At 36.7% G+C, this 14,719-nt stretch overlaps 1 protein-coding gene across 2 annotated transcripts in view; it reads left to right on the forward strand.

The window, feature by feature from the left end:
* The window catches only part of LOC149563455 (callose synthase 10-like), a 190,269-nt gene that overhangs the window by 25,241 nt on the left and 150,309 nt on the right, over positions 1–14,719 (forward strand). For both annotated transcript variants that reach the window (XM_089826706.1, XM_089826707.1), the window contains exons 5-7: positions 4,534–4,657; positions 5,074–5,184; positions 5,495–5,620. In XM_089826706.1, coding sequence (XP_089682832.1) covers positions 4,534–4,657; positions 5,074–5,184; positions 5,495–5,620 — 361 coding nt within the window. The remainder of the gene's footprint in view (positions 1–4,533; positions 4,658–5,073; positions 5,185–5,494; positions 5,621–14,719) is intronic.

Consider the following 14,719-nt stretch of genomic DNA (forward strand, 5'->3'; position numbering starts at 1 on the left):
ATGCCCGCAAGATGATGTACTAATTTAAAAGTTCCTTGCAAAAGGATATGACCCTGTTAGGAGCCAATTACATACAAATTTACAATCAATACATATGAGTATGTTAGGAGGCTTTGACTCCCTTCTAGAAGATTTCAACCCTGTTAGGAGTTGTTTCAACCTTGTTAGGGGCTGATAGGAAGTCAATTGAACCCATTATCCAAATAGCTTCAAAACTGTTACACAATCAAATCTCTAGGATAACATATCCAAGGTGTGAATTGACCAATACAACTTCTTCTTTGCCAATACAGTTCCTTTGAAGTTCTTGAACATATTCACATCATCATCCTCTGCTCTGCTCTGATCCAATTTGCATCCTTATCACAATGACAATAACTCTTACAACCAAGGAAACAAACTTTCCTTTATACCTCGTCCTAGTAACTAATTGTGTCGGCCTTAAGGCTTTCCGAATGTACAATGAATAATATAGGACTTTTAAGATCTTACAATACACACTACGTTACATTTACATATCTCAAAATAATATAACCAAAATGTCGGCTGACAGTGAATAAATCATGTTTTATCCTTCAACGGCCTTTCCCAAATAATCTCTAGAATTTACTACATTGAACATATCATCACAAACACGTCTTCGACCATAATCCAAACCTGCTCAATTGACTTCCATCTCACTTAACAGATACAATTGATTTACTAGTAAACTGTTTCCTACGTTTTGCCCTATGACCAGTCTTCACATATACAACTGAAACTCATGCAATCTTTCAAATAGCTTTCTTCGAGCATAGATATAGCATCTAGAGACATTCACGAACACAAATGTAATCCCACATAACATAACTCTTCATCCTCTGACCTCTCCGAACAATATACCTCTGCAACTCTAATTGTCATAACCACAATACATATATGTTGACATCAATGACAAACCAAGTCATGAATTCAACACATAAGCAATCAAACCAAGTGCCAACCACTCAAAAGTATCCTTAGCAATGGAATCAATGTATTATCCATCTCAATGAATTACAACACAATATGATATTATTTGGTGTCATTCTGTTGCATCATGACTTGATTTGAATTTTACGTGAAATGTAGGAAAATAGAGTCTAGCCTACTATTGTGAACTCAGAACCTTTTCCAAACTCTTTCACTAGGGAACACAGAACCTTTTCCAATCTCATTACCTGGGGAACAACCAGTTAGACTGAACTTCAGTCCTACAGGAGAGCTGAGCACTATGACTGGTTGTTCCCTTTTAAATGTTGATTGGATATGATAAAGATGAGACTGATGCAAGAACTAGGTAAAATGCTAGAAAATTGACAATATTTTACATAGACAAAAAGTTTCAGATCTGAAATCAACATAGAAGGGCATATCTTGAAATAAGATACAGAAAGGATCCATTTGCTGAAGTCTGGTTTGAAAGTTGGCTTGTGTAATAGGCACCTTAGTCCCAACAAAGTGGCTTGAATCCTGAGATTTCTAATTCCGGCTTAGGATGCTCTTCAGATCATTCTCTCCAAAGTTCGGCAAAAAGTGTTGGACAGGTGAGTGAATTACTTAGTCCAAGGGTTTCTGCCTGTTCAATTTCTGTAATTGGAGGTCTCAATCTGCACTCTGTGAATCTGCAACTCCCTGTTGTTGGATCTGCAATCTATGCACACAAAAGAAGGGTAGAGTCTTGGGCTGTATAGGGGCTTGTCTTAGTCAAACCTTGGGTAGGTGTTAACCTTCACTACAACTATGATGATTTCATCTAAATTAGTACGAATGAGACATCGAACAAGGATGAACACAACAACAAGGGTGACACGGTTGTGGGAGAAAACTGTGGCATAAGTATTGCTTGTATTGATCTTCTTGTTACAAGCTCTAGAGGCACTGACCCGTCATTCAATTTGTGAGCAACAGCCCACTAGAGGCACCAGACCCTCATTCAATTTGTGAGCATCAATGCAGTAGAAGCACCAACCTCTCATTGAATTTTCCTGCTGAATATCGCTATGACTCTCTTCTCCAATCTTCTATAGTTTTTTTCATAGATCTCCTATAATCCTCTTCTTAAATCTTCTGTACGCTGATCATAAATCTGGAACAAAAATCTTCTTACATTCTTCGCACAGATTTTCAAATAATCTTCTCACTATCTCCTCACAAGTGAGCAAATAATCTTCGTAAACATGGTGTCTATGATATGTTTGTTGTTCTTTTCTCCGCACAAAATAATTTTATGTATTCATATTAAGTTAGGAGACACAATATTTCACAAGGGTTGTGTTCCTTTCCAAAGGAGGCATCCTTCTATTATTTATGGGCCTTTTTGTATAGTATATTAGTATGTATAAGGAAGTTGCAGTTGTTTAAGCTTTGATATGAATTTGAAACTACTGTAATTGTGAGGTATAATATTTAAAATGACACATATTTGGATCACTTTGGAAATTTGCCATCTTGAAGCGCCATCTCATTTGTGCCACTTCTTGGAGGAAAGAGGGCTTCACAATTCTTGGTAGTATTTATAGATTGTGTAATCACTAAAGACATGAGGTTAGCATTGCTACATTTTTCAGTTGTGTGGATAGCATTGTTCCACAAAGTTTCTTGACAAGGGGATGTGAGGATAAATTTAGGGATATGGGGTTCAAGGGAGAGGGCAATGTGGAGTTGACAGAAGTGACATATAGTAGTTGAAAGATAGTAATAAAAATATGTATAAGAGATACAAATAGAACTTTGGCAAATTAGTAATAACTAAAATGTTGATATTCATGGTGATGGCTATAATGACAAATGCTCAAAATAACAAATGAAGTCAATTACTAATCATCCGCATACTCTTTATAACTAGAATTGTTAGACTCCACATGTTTTAGCTCCTCCAAAATCCTCTAACTGCTGCTCCTCAACCCTCTTGCATTTGTCTCTCACTCTTCACTGCAATGACACACACTATCAACTTGTTTATTTTCTTTTTAGAGTAACAATGCGGATAGTAGGATGTTTGATAGAGTTTGTGGTGTTTGGGTCGGGCACATAAGCTAGTGGGAAGCTGAGGCACAATGTTAGACATTTTACCATTTACTATTTACATATCATTGTTAACAATTGTATAACATGCCCCTTTTACCAATGCATATGAGCTTATTCACAAATGCAATAGTAGATTTCAACATCTTATTAGATTTTGACATGTCTAGTTATCAATTCAGATGCATTCAAAGCAAATTCCTTAGTGTTTGACGAGAAACAATCCCTCCTAAAAATAAAACATGCAATTTTGAGGCATTGGGACTCGGGAGTTATCTCCCTGCCACCAACATGTTCATCATCGAGATGTTGCTTGGATGTCCCCTATCCCCTATATGTCCAAGGAACTTCCAATAGTAGCATAATTGTCTCTAGGAGCCTAGACGTCTCCTATGGCACAATATCCCTCAATCTTCATGGTGCATGGCATTTTTTGTGTAGGTTTTTCTTTTAAAAGTAAATTGTAAGTGTTCTAAAAGGTCAAGTATATTTGGAAATCCTCATTCATCTACCCTTGATATGTTTTATAGCCTTATCTACTACATATTGTCCTGTTGGTTCCTTTTACTAATTTTGCAAACATAATAAATTGAAGCTGTGGGGATAAATAAATACGTCAACGCAGAAGGATTGGAAGATGCAAAAAGATGCACCAAGTAGATGAACGAGTATGAAAATGGAAAAAGGTTCATGGGAAAAGGTTTAGGGATTTGTTACTAAATACAGTGTATAGGTTTGTAAATAGGATTGCAGCCATGTCTCAACAAATGAGTCAAAGCCGATTTCAATCAAATTAATGCAAAGAAATTTTCCACACAATGTGTAAAGAAGATACAGTGCATCAGGTTTAGAACTTGAATTTGGTTTACAGTTTTCACCAAGTATCAGGGCCTCACCTCAAAGAAGAGCCATTTTTCCTACCACCGACAGAAGATTAACCCATTCAATGAAGGGTCCAAACACACTTTCACAAAGGAGTCAAATATTGAAAAAAAATGGATGCAGTATATTGGTGAATGCCAAAAAAAATGGGCATGCCAATACAAAAAGATCTTGTTGAAAGAGTTAAAAATATTTTCAGAGTGCATTGATGCATGCCAATACTAGATGTGGGCTTGAACAATGCTGCATGCCCATATAAATGTGGTAAGTTTGAAACTTTCAAGTACAGTGTATAGGTGTGTGCCTAAATAAATAGTGATGCACACCAATACAAAGTAGGTGCATGCTTGGGTGCAAGGACACTCTTTTATAAACAAGGGATGAATGTGAAGATTTTAAGATTTTCTTAGAGTTAACTATGATTAGAGGAAAAGTTACAGAATCATCAAATGCTTTGTGTTTTGATTTGGCCATCTATTGAATTTTTTTTACATCAGCAATGCATGATACTTAGTATTAGTTTATGACATGGGATTGATTTGGTTTGAATTGCCTTTTACTTATATCTGTTAATAAAAGGGACTGCAAATCATGGATTTTTCTCAGGTTGGAGCGCAGAACTGTTAAAATGAAGAGAGTTTACGCAACATTAAAGGTTCTAGGTGAGGTTGTTGAAGCCCTTACCAGGGATGCAGGTCCTGAGGAAGCTGACAAGCTCATACCGGAAGAGGTATAATATGTAAATTTCTTCTATGTAATGGAACACATATGATGTGCACCAACTGTTATAATGCAACCTCTTCATTCTGGCAACGTCTGTTAAAGGCTACACTGTGGAAGATGACCCTGTTCCTTGGTCCTACCTGTTATTGTTTGAACCATTAAATATGGTGCTATGTAATCTTGTTTATTGTTGGATTATTTCTTTCTTTCTAATTGCAACTCAAGTTTCACTGTCTGTATGTCTTGTTTTGGGATATAAGATCATTAATGGAAGTTGCAACATGAAGAGTGTTGGTTTCGATTTTTTCTTTCGATTTTTTCAGGCAGAAATGCAGTTGACAAATTGGTTTTGTTCTTTATATGGCATATTTTTTATTTGAAAGACTTAAAAAGGCTAACTTGATGGTATTTTTGTTCTATTAGTTAAAAAAGGTTATGCAGTCAGATGCTGCGATGACTGATGAAATAAGTGCATATAATATTGTACCTTTGGATTCACCTGCAATGACAAATGCTATTGGGTTTTTTCCGGAGGTAAGAATATGTTTCTGATTAAGTATCTGCTATATGGACCTTTCTTTAATGAGTAAGCCAATATGTTTTTTTTTGAACTTTTTATGCATAGGAAGCATCATTATTGTAGCCAATTGCATTGTTAATTGGGTTGAGTTTCTCTGGATGAATATATCACCCGCTATTTTTGGTATTTCTTGTATTGATTCATGTTTTATGGTAAAGTTTCTAATAGAATGTGGATCTAGCATTATTACTACCCACGTGAAGAGGCTAGAATAAACAGACTCTTGATATATTGTGTCCATTACTTTGCAATGTTTAATCACAGGTGAAGGCTGCAATTGCAGCATTGAGGTACTCAAGGGATCTTCCTCAGTTGCCTAATGATTTTCCAATACCTAAGCACAGAAGTTTGGATATTTTTGATCTTCTGCAGTATACATTTGGATTCCAGGTCTGCACTAGCAATAAAGTCTCAACTCGGATCCCTTTGAAAATTTCAGTAAAATAATTGTTTTGGATACAGCTCATTCTGATTGTGTTTAATGATTGCTATTAGCTGTACAGGTCTGAACTTATGATAATTTTTGTTGCTCACATAAATTCCAATTTAAATTTATGGCACATATTACACTGCAAAAAAAGCAAGGTAATCTAAGTAGTAATTGTGAAGCAGTAGTCTGTCTAAGAATTGTCAAGAGTTTATCATATGAAAGACTCTGCAGAGTGATATGTCATATTCCCTTTTGGCCATATTGAATAACTTATTTTTCAAAAGCAATACACAATTATTGGTTGATAGCTTTTAGAAAACGTCTCTTTCCTCTGTTTGGGTAAGTGTAGAATTTGAAAATGAAAATATGTAGCATGCTGTGATTATCAATATTGATATAGATTTTTTGATTGTTGGATTCTGCATTATAATTTTTTGAATTTTTAAAGTAGGTTGAATGTCCATTTTTTAATTTTTATGAAACAATATTTGATGACTGGATAAATGACCTAGAGGATGTTTGGTAAAATAACAATTTCAACTAAAAATAAGAAAGTAGTACAATTAAGAGTAAGTTTACCAAATGCAAAGCCTTTTAACAAGGTACATCATAACAATTTCAAGTAAAAATAAGAAAGTAGTACAATTAAGAGTAAGTTTACCAAATGCAAAGCCTTTTAACAAGGTACATCTTGGTTTAGGTCCCACACACAATATTAGCTACATGGAAATCGATGTTAAGTGAAGCCTTGACACCCCTTCCGGTTGCCCTACTATTCTAAATTGAAGCAGCTTCAAATAATAATTAAAGGTGGTATGGATGGTCTGGCCTGATGGAGTTTAACCCTAAAATTCTATGGGGTAGCACAAACATGTAAAGACTACATTATCTCAAGAATGCCACATAAGCATAAAACTTAAATTGTGGTTGAAAGAGAGTCAAAGGCCGATTTACACATAGTCTACTCAACCATTAAATTTCCATTAATTCAATAAGGATAATAATATGTATTACCTACATGTCAAAACAATATAACAATTTATGATTTAGGAAAAAAGTGGAATGCTGACCATTTGTCACATTCGTAATGTCATCACATAGTTACAATGAACGTAATCATTTACAACAAGATGTTGGCCTAGACATCGAATTTTAGATTACATCATTATTGCGAAAACAAGTACATGAAAAATAATAAAGGATGTTGACCAACATGTAAAACACAAATTACAATACATATATCCAAGCGTACATCATTTACATGCAAGCTGTAGGGGCTGCTTAAATAAGAGAAAAGGCATGCCATTAGAGCTATGTCCATTAGACATGCGTCCATCCACTAGCACAAGGCGAGAGTGTCTCTCAAGTGCTTTTTCCGTGCAACCAAGAAGTGGTTAGCTCCCTTGGGGTTGTTCTTGACACAAAGAACACATTGCCTTGCTTGAGAAGCCTAGCAACTCGACACCGGTGGGTATGAAGGATTTGTTGCAGCCATTTAACATATCTACGAGCACATATGCCTAAATGCGAAACTAAACACGGATGTGGCTGGTAGGTGTTACAAACCATGCATAGAGAAGACATATGCAATCAAATAGCTTGGCCAAGCAATTTATACCAGACTTCCACTCGTAAGTAGGAAGATTTTTTTCCCAAGATACCCTTCCTCGATAGCGTACTTTAAGCACCCTTCCAAAACCCGTCTTACTCGTAGAAACTAAACAAAATTGAACAATTAAAAGTTTTAAAGGTACAATATAGCATCTAATTGTGCTTAGCAGGAAGTTGCACCCAAAAAAAAACAGAGTCATAAGTAACACAATAGTTCATCCCAACCATTCGTTGGAATTATCTCTCTTGCATCTTGGATACACACACACACACACACACACACACATGTGGTATTAGAACAATCACTTTAGATACATATTATGTGTCTTTCCTTAATTTAAAGCACTTTGAGAAACAACTACAAGAATTTGTTGCATTTTATTGGAACTAGAATGCATGATGATTGAAATTGGAGCTTGGTTTATTTTCACTTAATTCCATCTTCCTCAGAATCCTATGCGAGCCTTGACTCCTTTACAAATCCCATTTGTAGTTGTATTCAAATTCCCAACAAATTAATCTTCTCAAGCCATTTTTATAGAACCAGAAATCAAGATTTTTTATCTCCTCTTTCCCACTCTCACATGACTACAAATGGAACCGATAGTTCCTTGTTTATTTCCCACTAACTTCTTCTAACTCTCGCATGCTTGTGTCTTTCTTTCTTATTACTAAGCACATAAATTTCTTATATTTTTATTATCATCTGAAATAAATAAAAGGAAAAGACCTTTTCCTTCATTTTTTTCTCATTTTAATCTTAAAATAACAAGGATAGTTAATGCCGATAGGCATTCTACAATGGCAGAAAGGGTGGAGTGGAGTGGTGTGAATATGTTAATGTTAAATTTTATCTTTCTAAATTAAATTTGACAACCATCTACACGTCAAAACTTTAAATTTTACTATAAATAGAATATACTATTAATAATAATTAAATAAACAGCACATAAAAAATTTGTTAAAATTATAATCTTTGGAATATAAATCATCAATTTTTTTGGACATTAAAATAAAAAGATTAAGTTAGAGAAAAAAGACAAATAGAGAAATAAGAAATATAAATAGTTTTGGGTGTAGTAAATTAAATTTTAATCATTTTGTAGTGGATATTTATCGGCATTTCTTTAGATAAATTTATTTAAGATTTTTTTCAATTCCACATTTACTCACTTAGGAATTAGAGAAGAGACAAAATTCAAGTTATCATAAGATGCATAGGATTTCCTATGTGGTGTGTGCAGGCTAGACCATTCATATCACCTTTGCTGAGGAGCTAAACTCCTCTACCTCAACTACACTCCCACCTTTAGCCTACAAAACCTCATACACTCACCAAAAAATTAGCAATTGAGTGCCCATGTCAAATCATAATCAATCAAATTGCATCATAGTCTAGTATGTTTAGATCAGTTGCATCATCATATTTGCAAGTGAAATCATCATAATCAATTTCAACATCATAAATAACATGACTGGAATGCATCATCGAGACATCACAACAAGTAATTGACATAAGATTGTAATGCCCTATTGGGAGAACCTTGAAACCAACGATAAACATAGACAAAAATATTTTTTTTGTTAAATGAAGCATAAATAGATGCATACAACAATCATAAAGATTGCAACGAAAGACATAACCAACCAACCAAAGATTCCCAAGCATCCCATTATTTACAAACATGTACTTTTCCATTGGGTGATTAATCAAGCAATGTTCATTCCCTTAATCATATCAACATTAGGCGGCGTTAATTCGAAACCAAAATACAAATTCCTACATGGTTAAACGCACAAGCTCATTTACCGGTTCAAAATGTAAAACGATGAGACAACAAATCAACCAATCCTGACAGTTGCCGATAAGTGTTGTTCTACTTTGGGGAGAGGCAACCCTCAAAAGGGTATGCGGAACATCAAGTTGGATTCTTTGAAAAAGTTGTGAATTGCTTGGTATTTGAGGTACAAGGTTTCTCCTTTAGCATCGTATAATAAAACTCGAGAAGGCATGCGATAATATGGTTAAACGGCATGCGATACAACCCTTTTGCTCATACGATGGAACTATGAACTTTGTGCGATAAATACCAGTATCGTATGAGATAACTCGGAACTGCACACAATGAAACTTTAAATTATGTGCAGTGAAACATGAAACATGAACATGAAACTTGAAACTATGTACAAGTAAAATCTCCACATCGGGAGTACCAAAAACATGCATCTCAAGAGATTGGTACTCGATAGCATCAATACATCAAAATAATACCAGTAATATCATCTAAAAGAGTGTCCTATCAAATACAATTTGAATGTATCACTATGAGAATACAACACCAAATGCATAACATGTGCATCATCATGTACAATAATGTAACATCGCACAACCATCATGTAAGAACATACATCAAGGATACCTAAATAATAACAACATGACAAGAGGAGAGAGAAAGTCAAGACAAGGTCTTGGAACTGGAAGATGATTGTCTTTGTTCTCTGATCCTCAATTGTGGTTAAGTAGCAATGCCTCCCGACGATGTGTACCTTGTAGGCCTACCCCACCGTGCTCATGGAGATAGCAACCTGACCACGGTCACATAAGACAAAAGCATTCAAAGCTTAAACACATGACAAATAGTGCATGACACAATAACTGACATCATGAATGCATTACACTACATCAGGTCTTTGATAGACAGACTATAGGATAACTATGTAGGGACTCTAGTGGAGTGTCATTACTTGTTTTCAGTTTTACAAGTAGCATTGAGCCTTCGTTTTGACTACCATAGGAAGTGAGGCCCAAAATGTATCTCCGTTACAATTCCCTTAAGAAGCCAAATACCGTGTCTTCATTCCAACTCCCGCCAGAGGCCACACAACCACACCTTTGTTCCAACTCCCTTGGGAGGCCAAGTGTTCCATAATCTTCTCTTTCATGAAGTTTATTGTCCCATTTGTTTAATTTGATTATCACTTATTATAACTTTTTTACGTTACCTTGTTGACCACATTTGGGCCGAGGTACACGAGGGAAGCCACTCCACACGTCTACCTTACATACCTATGCTCCTCACACAATGAGTGCCTATAGGTAACATAAATTCCCAACCTAACCCCCAAATGAACAAACACTCAATTGACCTAAATTCGAGAGTTTGGGTTTCACAAGATCCTGCCATGAGCATGTGCTTGTGGGTGGACATAACCAACTCCACAAATAACCCAGATAAACCAATGCAAAGTTGGATTCAAGAAATGCAACAAAAGAATCAATTACAAACAATTCACTCAAGCAAAATCCGACAAGAGCCAAAAGTTCACATTTACCACTAAAAGCCTATTAATGTTTTAGCCCAGATATTAGATAAACAACAAAGAAGAGTAAAAATAATACACAAAAGACTCAACAGATTTATCCTGGGAAAACCCTTCCACTTGAAGGGAAAAATCCAACAACACCAACAAAATATCTTTTATCGATCATAAAATATTCAAGTACATGGCTTTCCACTTGATTGATTTACAATATACTAAGCAATCATATAAATAGATTGCATAAGACTCTTCATCTTACACTTGAAGGTCTCTTTGAGTCTGTTGCCAAGTTTGTCTTCTCCTTTTAAAGCTTGAGGTCATTGGTTAAAGTGAGTGAGAGGTGTCTAAGTCTGTTTTAGGTCACTTACTTCTCATCTTTCCTGAAGTACTTTGCTGTCCTTGTTTTTTGGATCTCCCTTTTGCATTACTTTTACCTAATCTTTCTAGGCGGGTTTCCTATTTTTTCGGTGCGCATGGGGTTTAGGTGATATAGGCATGGTCGTGGTGTGATCTAGTGTCCTTCTGATGAGAAGTGTTCTGCATTTTACTATTTGAAATCTTGCTCTATCATTCCATATCCTATGAATTCTGAGCTTTCGAGCTGTTTTTCCCCTTTTGTGAACTACACTAAGTTCGAATCCGAAGGTTGAAGCCATGGGAAGTGATTAGAAGGTTGTGAATATGATTTTGCCAATGCCCAAGGATTTACAAAGTCGTAGATAAAAGTCAAGATGAATCTCATTCAGATTTGTGGAGATAAGATCAAGTATTACTAACGAAAACGGCTCCATGGTTTTTTTGCTACATGTTCATGGAAATGATGCCGTTTCATTCTGTTTTCGAGGCTATATGAACATGAAGCCTAATCTTTGTTCAAATGATCAAATAAGTGTGAGCATAATATTGAAAGAACTATTTAAAGGCTCATAACTAGGAAGGCATGCTCGAGATTTAACTTCGACACTGTCTGATTCAAATATAAGGTCGAATGCTGTTTGTTGTGCTTCAGTCTAGGAAATGATGCTGATAAAGTAGTTTTCAACCCCAAGGCAACAAAAGGGGCTACTTTTTCAGGGGCTTTGAGAATAGAAAGTCAAGTTACCCTAAAATGCAAATATATTTTGGAGATGCCCAAAAGATACTTCCAGAGAAGTAAGTGTTGGAGATGCGAACCCGTTATGAAGGAAGCACAATATTAAAGCCTTAGGCGGAAAGTGGGAGAACGGAATGCGCAAGCTAGCAAAAGGATTACTCCCCGTGCTGCAATTTCAAATAAAAGGAAAATGGGTTTGCGGAAAAGCTAAGTATCTTTTTCTCTTGCATATGTTAAATATCATCAAGTATATCTGCATTCCGGGTTTTGAAGCAAAGCAAGGCACTTCCCGCAAAGCTAAGTATTTGTATTGATTAATGACTTTTAGCCATATCACTTTAAGTGAAGTAAGAGTGCTTACGAGAACTTAATATTTTATGTGCAAATGAACTGAAAGTTTAAATAGCCGTTACTCATGGAATTAAATGTAAATCCGACCGTTATGATTGTTAGCCAAACTTAATTTTGTTCGTGTGGTGCCAACGTTCTAATTCCTAAAGCTATTTCATTGGATTTGCAAACAATTGGTTTCTACTCTGAAACCCAAAGAGAGCGGATTGGTAGAAGCAACCTACTTTCCAATGGTAGTTCATGCACTAGAATTAGTGAAGGAATGTATAGAGAAATACAATCCAAAAATGAAGCAGATTTTGTTTCCAGACCAGCCCATTCTCTTATCAATTAACAAGGTGTTGATGCAGTCAATATTTGGCATCCTTGCGCAAGAACAGTACTGTGATATTGATTTTGGGTCCTCTGCGTCCATGTTTAATGAGAAGAAGACACTCAAACGGAAGGACATGCAGAGGACCTGGTTCCAGACTTCCCACTCAAAGAAGAGCAAAATGCCAAAGACTCTGTTTGGCACAAATTTGAAGCGAGAGATTGTGGATATCCTTGCACTTCTCGTCAGACTGAAAGGAAGAGAGGAGATTTAGGAGTTCATAAAGCACACAACTTTTTCCTAGTACAAGCAATATGTGTTGAGGATATCAAGATCGATTGGGCACAAATCATTTGTGATGAGCTCGCCTTATGGTTGCGGTCGGCCAAAGGATTCAAGCAGTTCTACATGTCTTCTTATTTAATCTATGCTTTGGCAACCCACCACTTGTGGCCTAGACTTCCTAGCATTCCAAATTATGATGAGCGCACCAAAGTCTATGACTTTTACGCACATCTGCAATTGCAAAGAAGCTATGAGGAGTACGTTGTTGTCAATAATGCTTTTACAATGAGGTTGTGCCAAGAATTGCAAGGATGCTCTGAAAGGAGGTTCTCACCAGAGGCAATTTCGGGTATAAGAAGCCAGTTTGGATGTTCTTTCATCTAGTTTTCGAGTTTCTCATATTTGTGATAGGAGCCTATGATGGTTTTTGTTAAAGGTTGGCCAGATATCCAGAGGATAAGGTAGTTCTAGTTGAGCTGTGTCACCAAATCCTGGGGGTGAACACCTTGTGTTCAAATGTGAAGAAGATTGCCGAGATTCCATTTGTCTATAGTGGTAGGCCCGTATTCATGTGCCTCCAAATTAGATGCTCGAAATATGGTGAAGAGTTTTGATGGCCAGATTAAGTTGTTAGATTATGAGGTGCTCAGGCCTCAATATGATCCAGTGAAATTTGTTAGGGATCATCTGAAGTTGGGATATGCCTATAGGCATGTCTCGGATATTGAAGATTTTTGGTCTGGGGTCTCAACGAGTGCCAAACTCGGGAGAGATTTTGGTCAAGACTAACTATTGATGAAATAAAATTGTATAACGAATCTGTTGACATCTCTGACCTTGCAGATGATGGAGCCTACATGCACCCCACATTGTATGAGAAGATCAAGAACACGCTAATTCTGTCTACCCACCTTTAGAGCCAGTTATCGACACCATGGAGGTTCTCATGCAGGGTATAATCAAAAGAACAGACAAAGGGGTGGAGTGGACCCGAGAGAGAAAGAAGAGGATTGGGAGCATTAGTTCTACGGGTGGAGTATCTGTTGGAGCCGCTCGGTTAGACATAGCTAAAACCACAACAGCCACTACAACGACATCTGCAGGGCCATTACAATCCATTGGCCAAGGAGGAGACCAGCCTTCGGAAAACACTGTGCCACTCACCCCTTCCTGCGGAGCTGGCCCTCTTCCAAACATCGAGAAGACTAGACATAAAGAAGATGACAAGGAACAGGGGAAGGAGCAAGAAAAGTCAGTGGCCATGTCATCATCCCCTATTCAAGTCATCAATTTGCATGGTTGATACTAACCCCATGGATGGCCAGGAACAGGATGTATCTCAACACTACAATCTGCTAGTAGCTACCTTCCCTGTTGCTTCCCAGAGCAAGCAAACTCCTTTAATTCTGAGAAGATGTTTGACTCGTCTGCATTACAATCTGCTATCATTGTGCTCTGTACAGAGTCTTGGTTCGAGGAGACCATTGATAGGAAGAAGAGGAGAAAACTCCGTGAGATTTGCAAGTCAACTCAAGGATGTTCATGACCTGGTGCAAAAGATCATCAAAAAGTTATTTCGGTATTTATGATCTTGCACATAGAGTCCTTTGTGTCAACTAATGGCAAGCTTGTGGAAATTGAGAGAATGAAGTCAATGTTCATGGCATTTGTCAACGAAGCCGTTGACCCCCTCAACTTCTATGTGTCTAAGATCCAGGAACTCTCAGAAACAAATGCAGTTGTAAGAAGAGAAATGGAGAAGTTCCAATCAAGGGTGGCCGAAATTGATGAACTAACGGAAATGCATGACTACTGGATGATCTGAGATAACAATATGCTCATTCTAGGTGTCGAAGAGTTGGATAAAGTAATCGAAACCATGAAAGCTTATAGGGCTAATTTAGTTACTTCTAAGAAGACATGATGCTTTGATGCTTTTCCAGACATCTGTGATTCTTCGCGTCCTCTTTTTTTTGTCGGCATTCATGGCATTTTGCTAGTATCTATAACGGACAATGACTCATGCTTGTCCTATTTTTAGATTATTCCGTTCAGAAATGCTCTGCAAGGCAAATCATCCAATGT

Source organism: Cupressus sempervirens, chromosome 4 (genome assembly GCF_028749045.1).
Source record: "Cupressus sempervirens isolate cs-2001-9-10 chromosome 4, ASM2874904v1, whole genome shotgun sequence".
Classification (NCBI taxonomy): domain Eukaryota; kingdom Viridiplantae; phylum Streptophyta; class Pinopsida; order Cupressales; family Cupressaceae; genus Cupressus; species Cupressus sempervirens.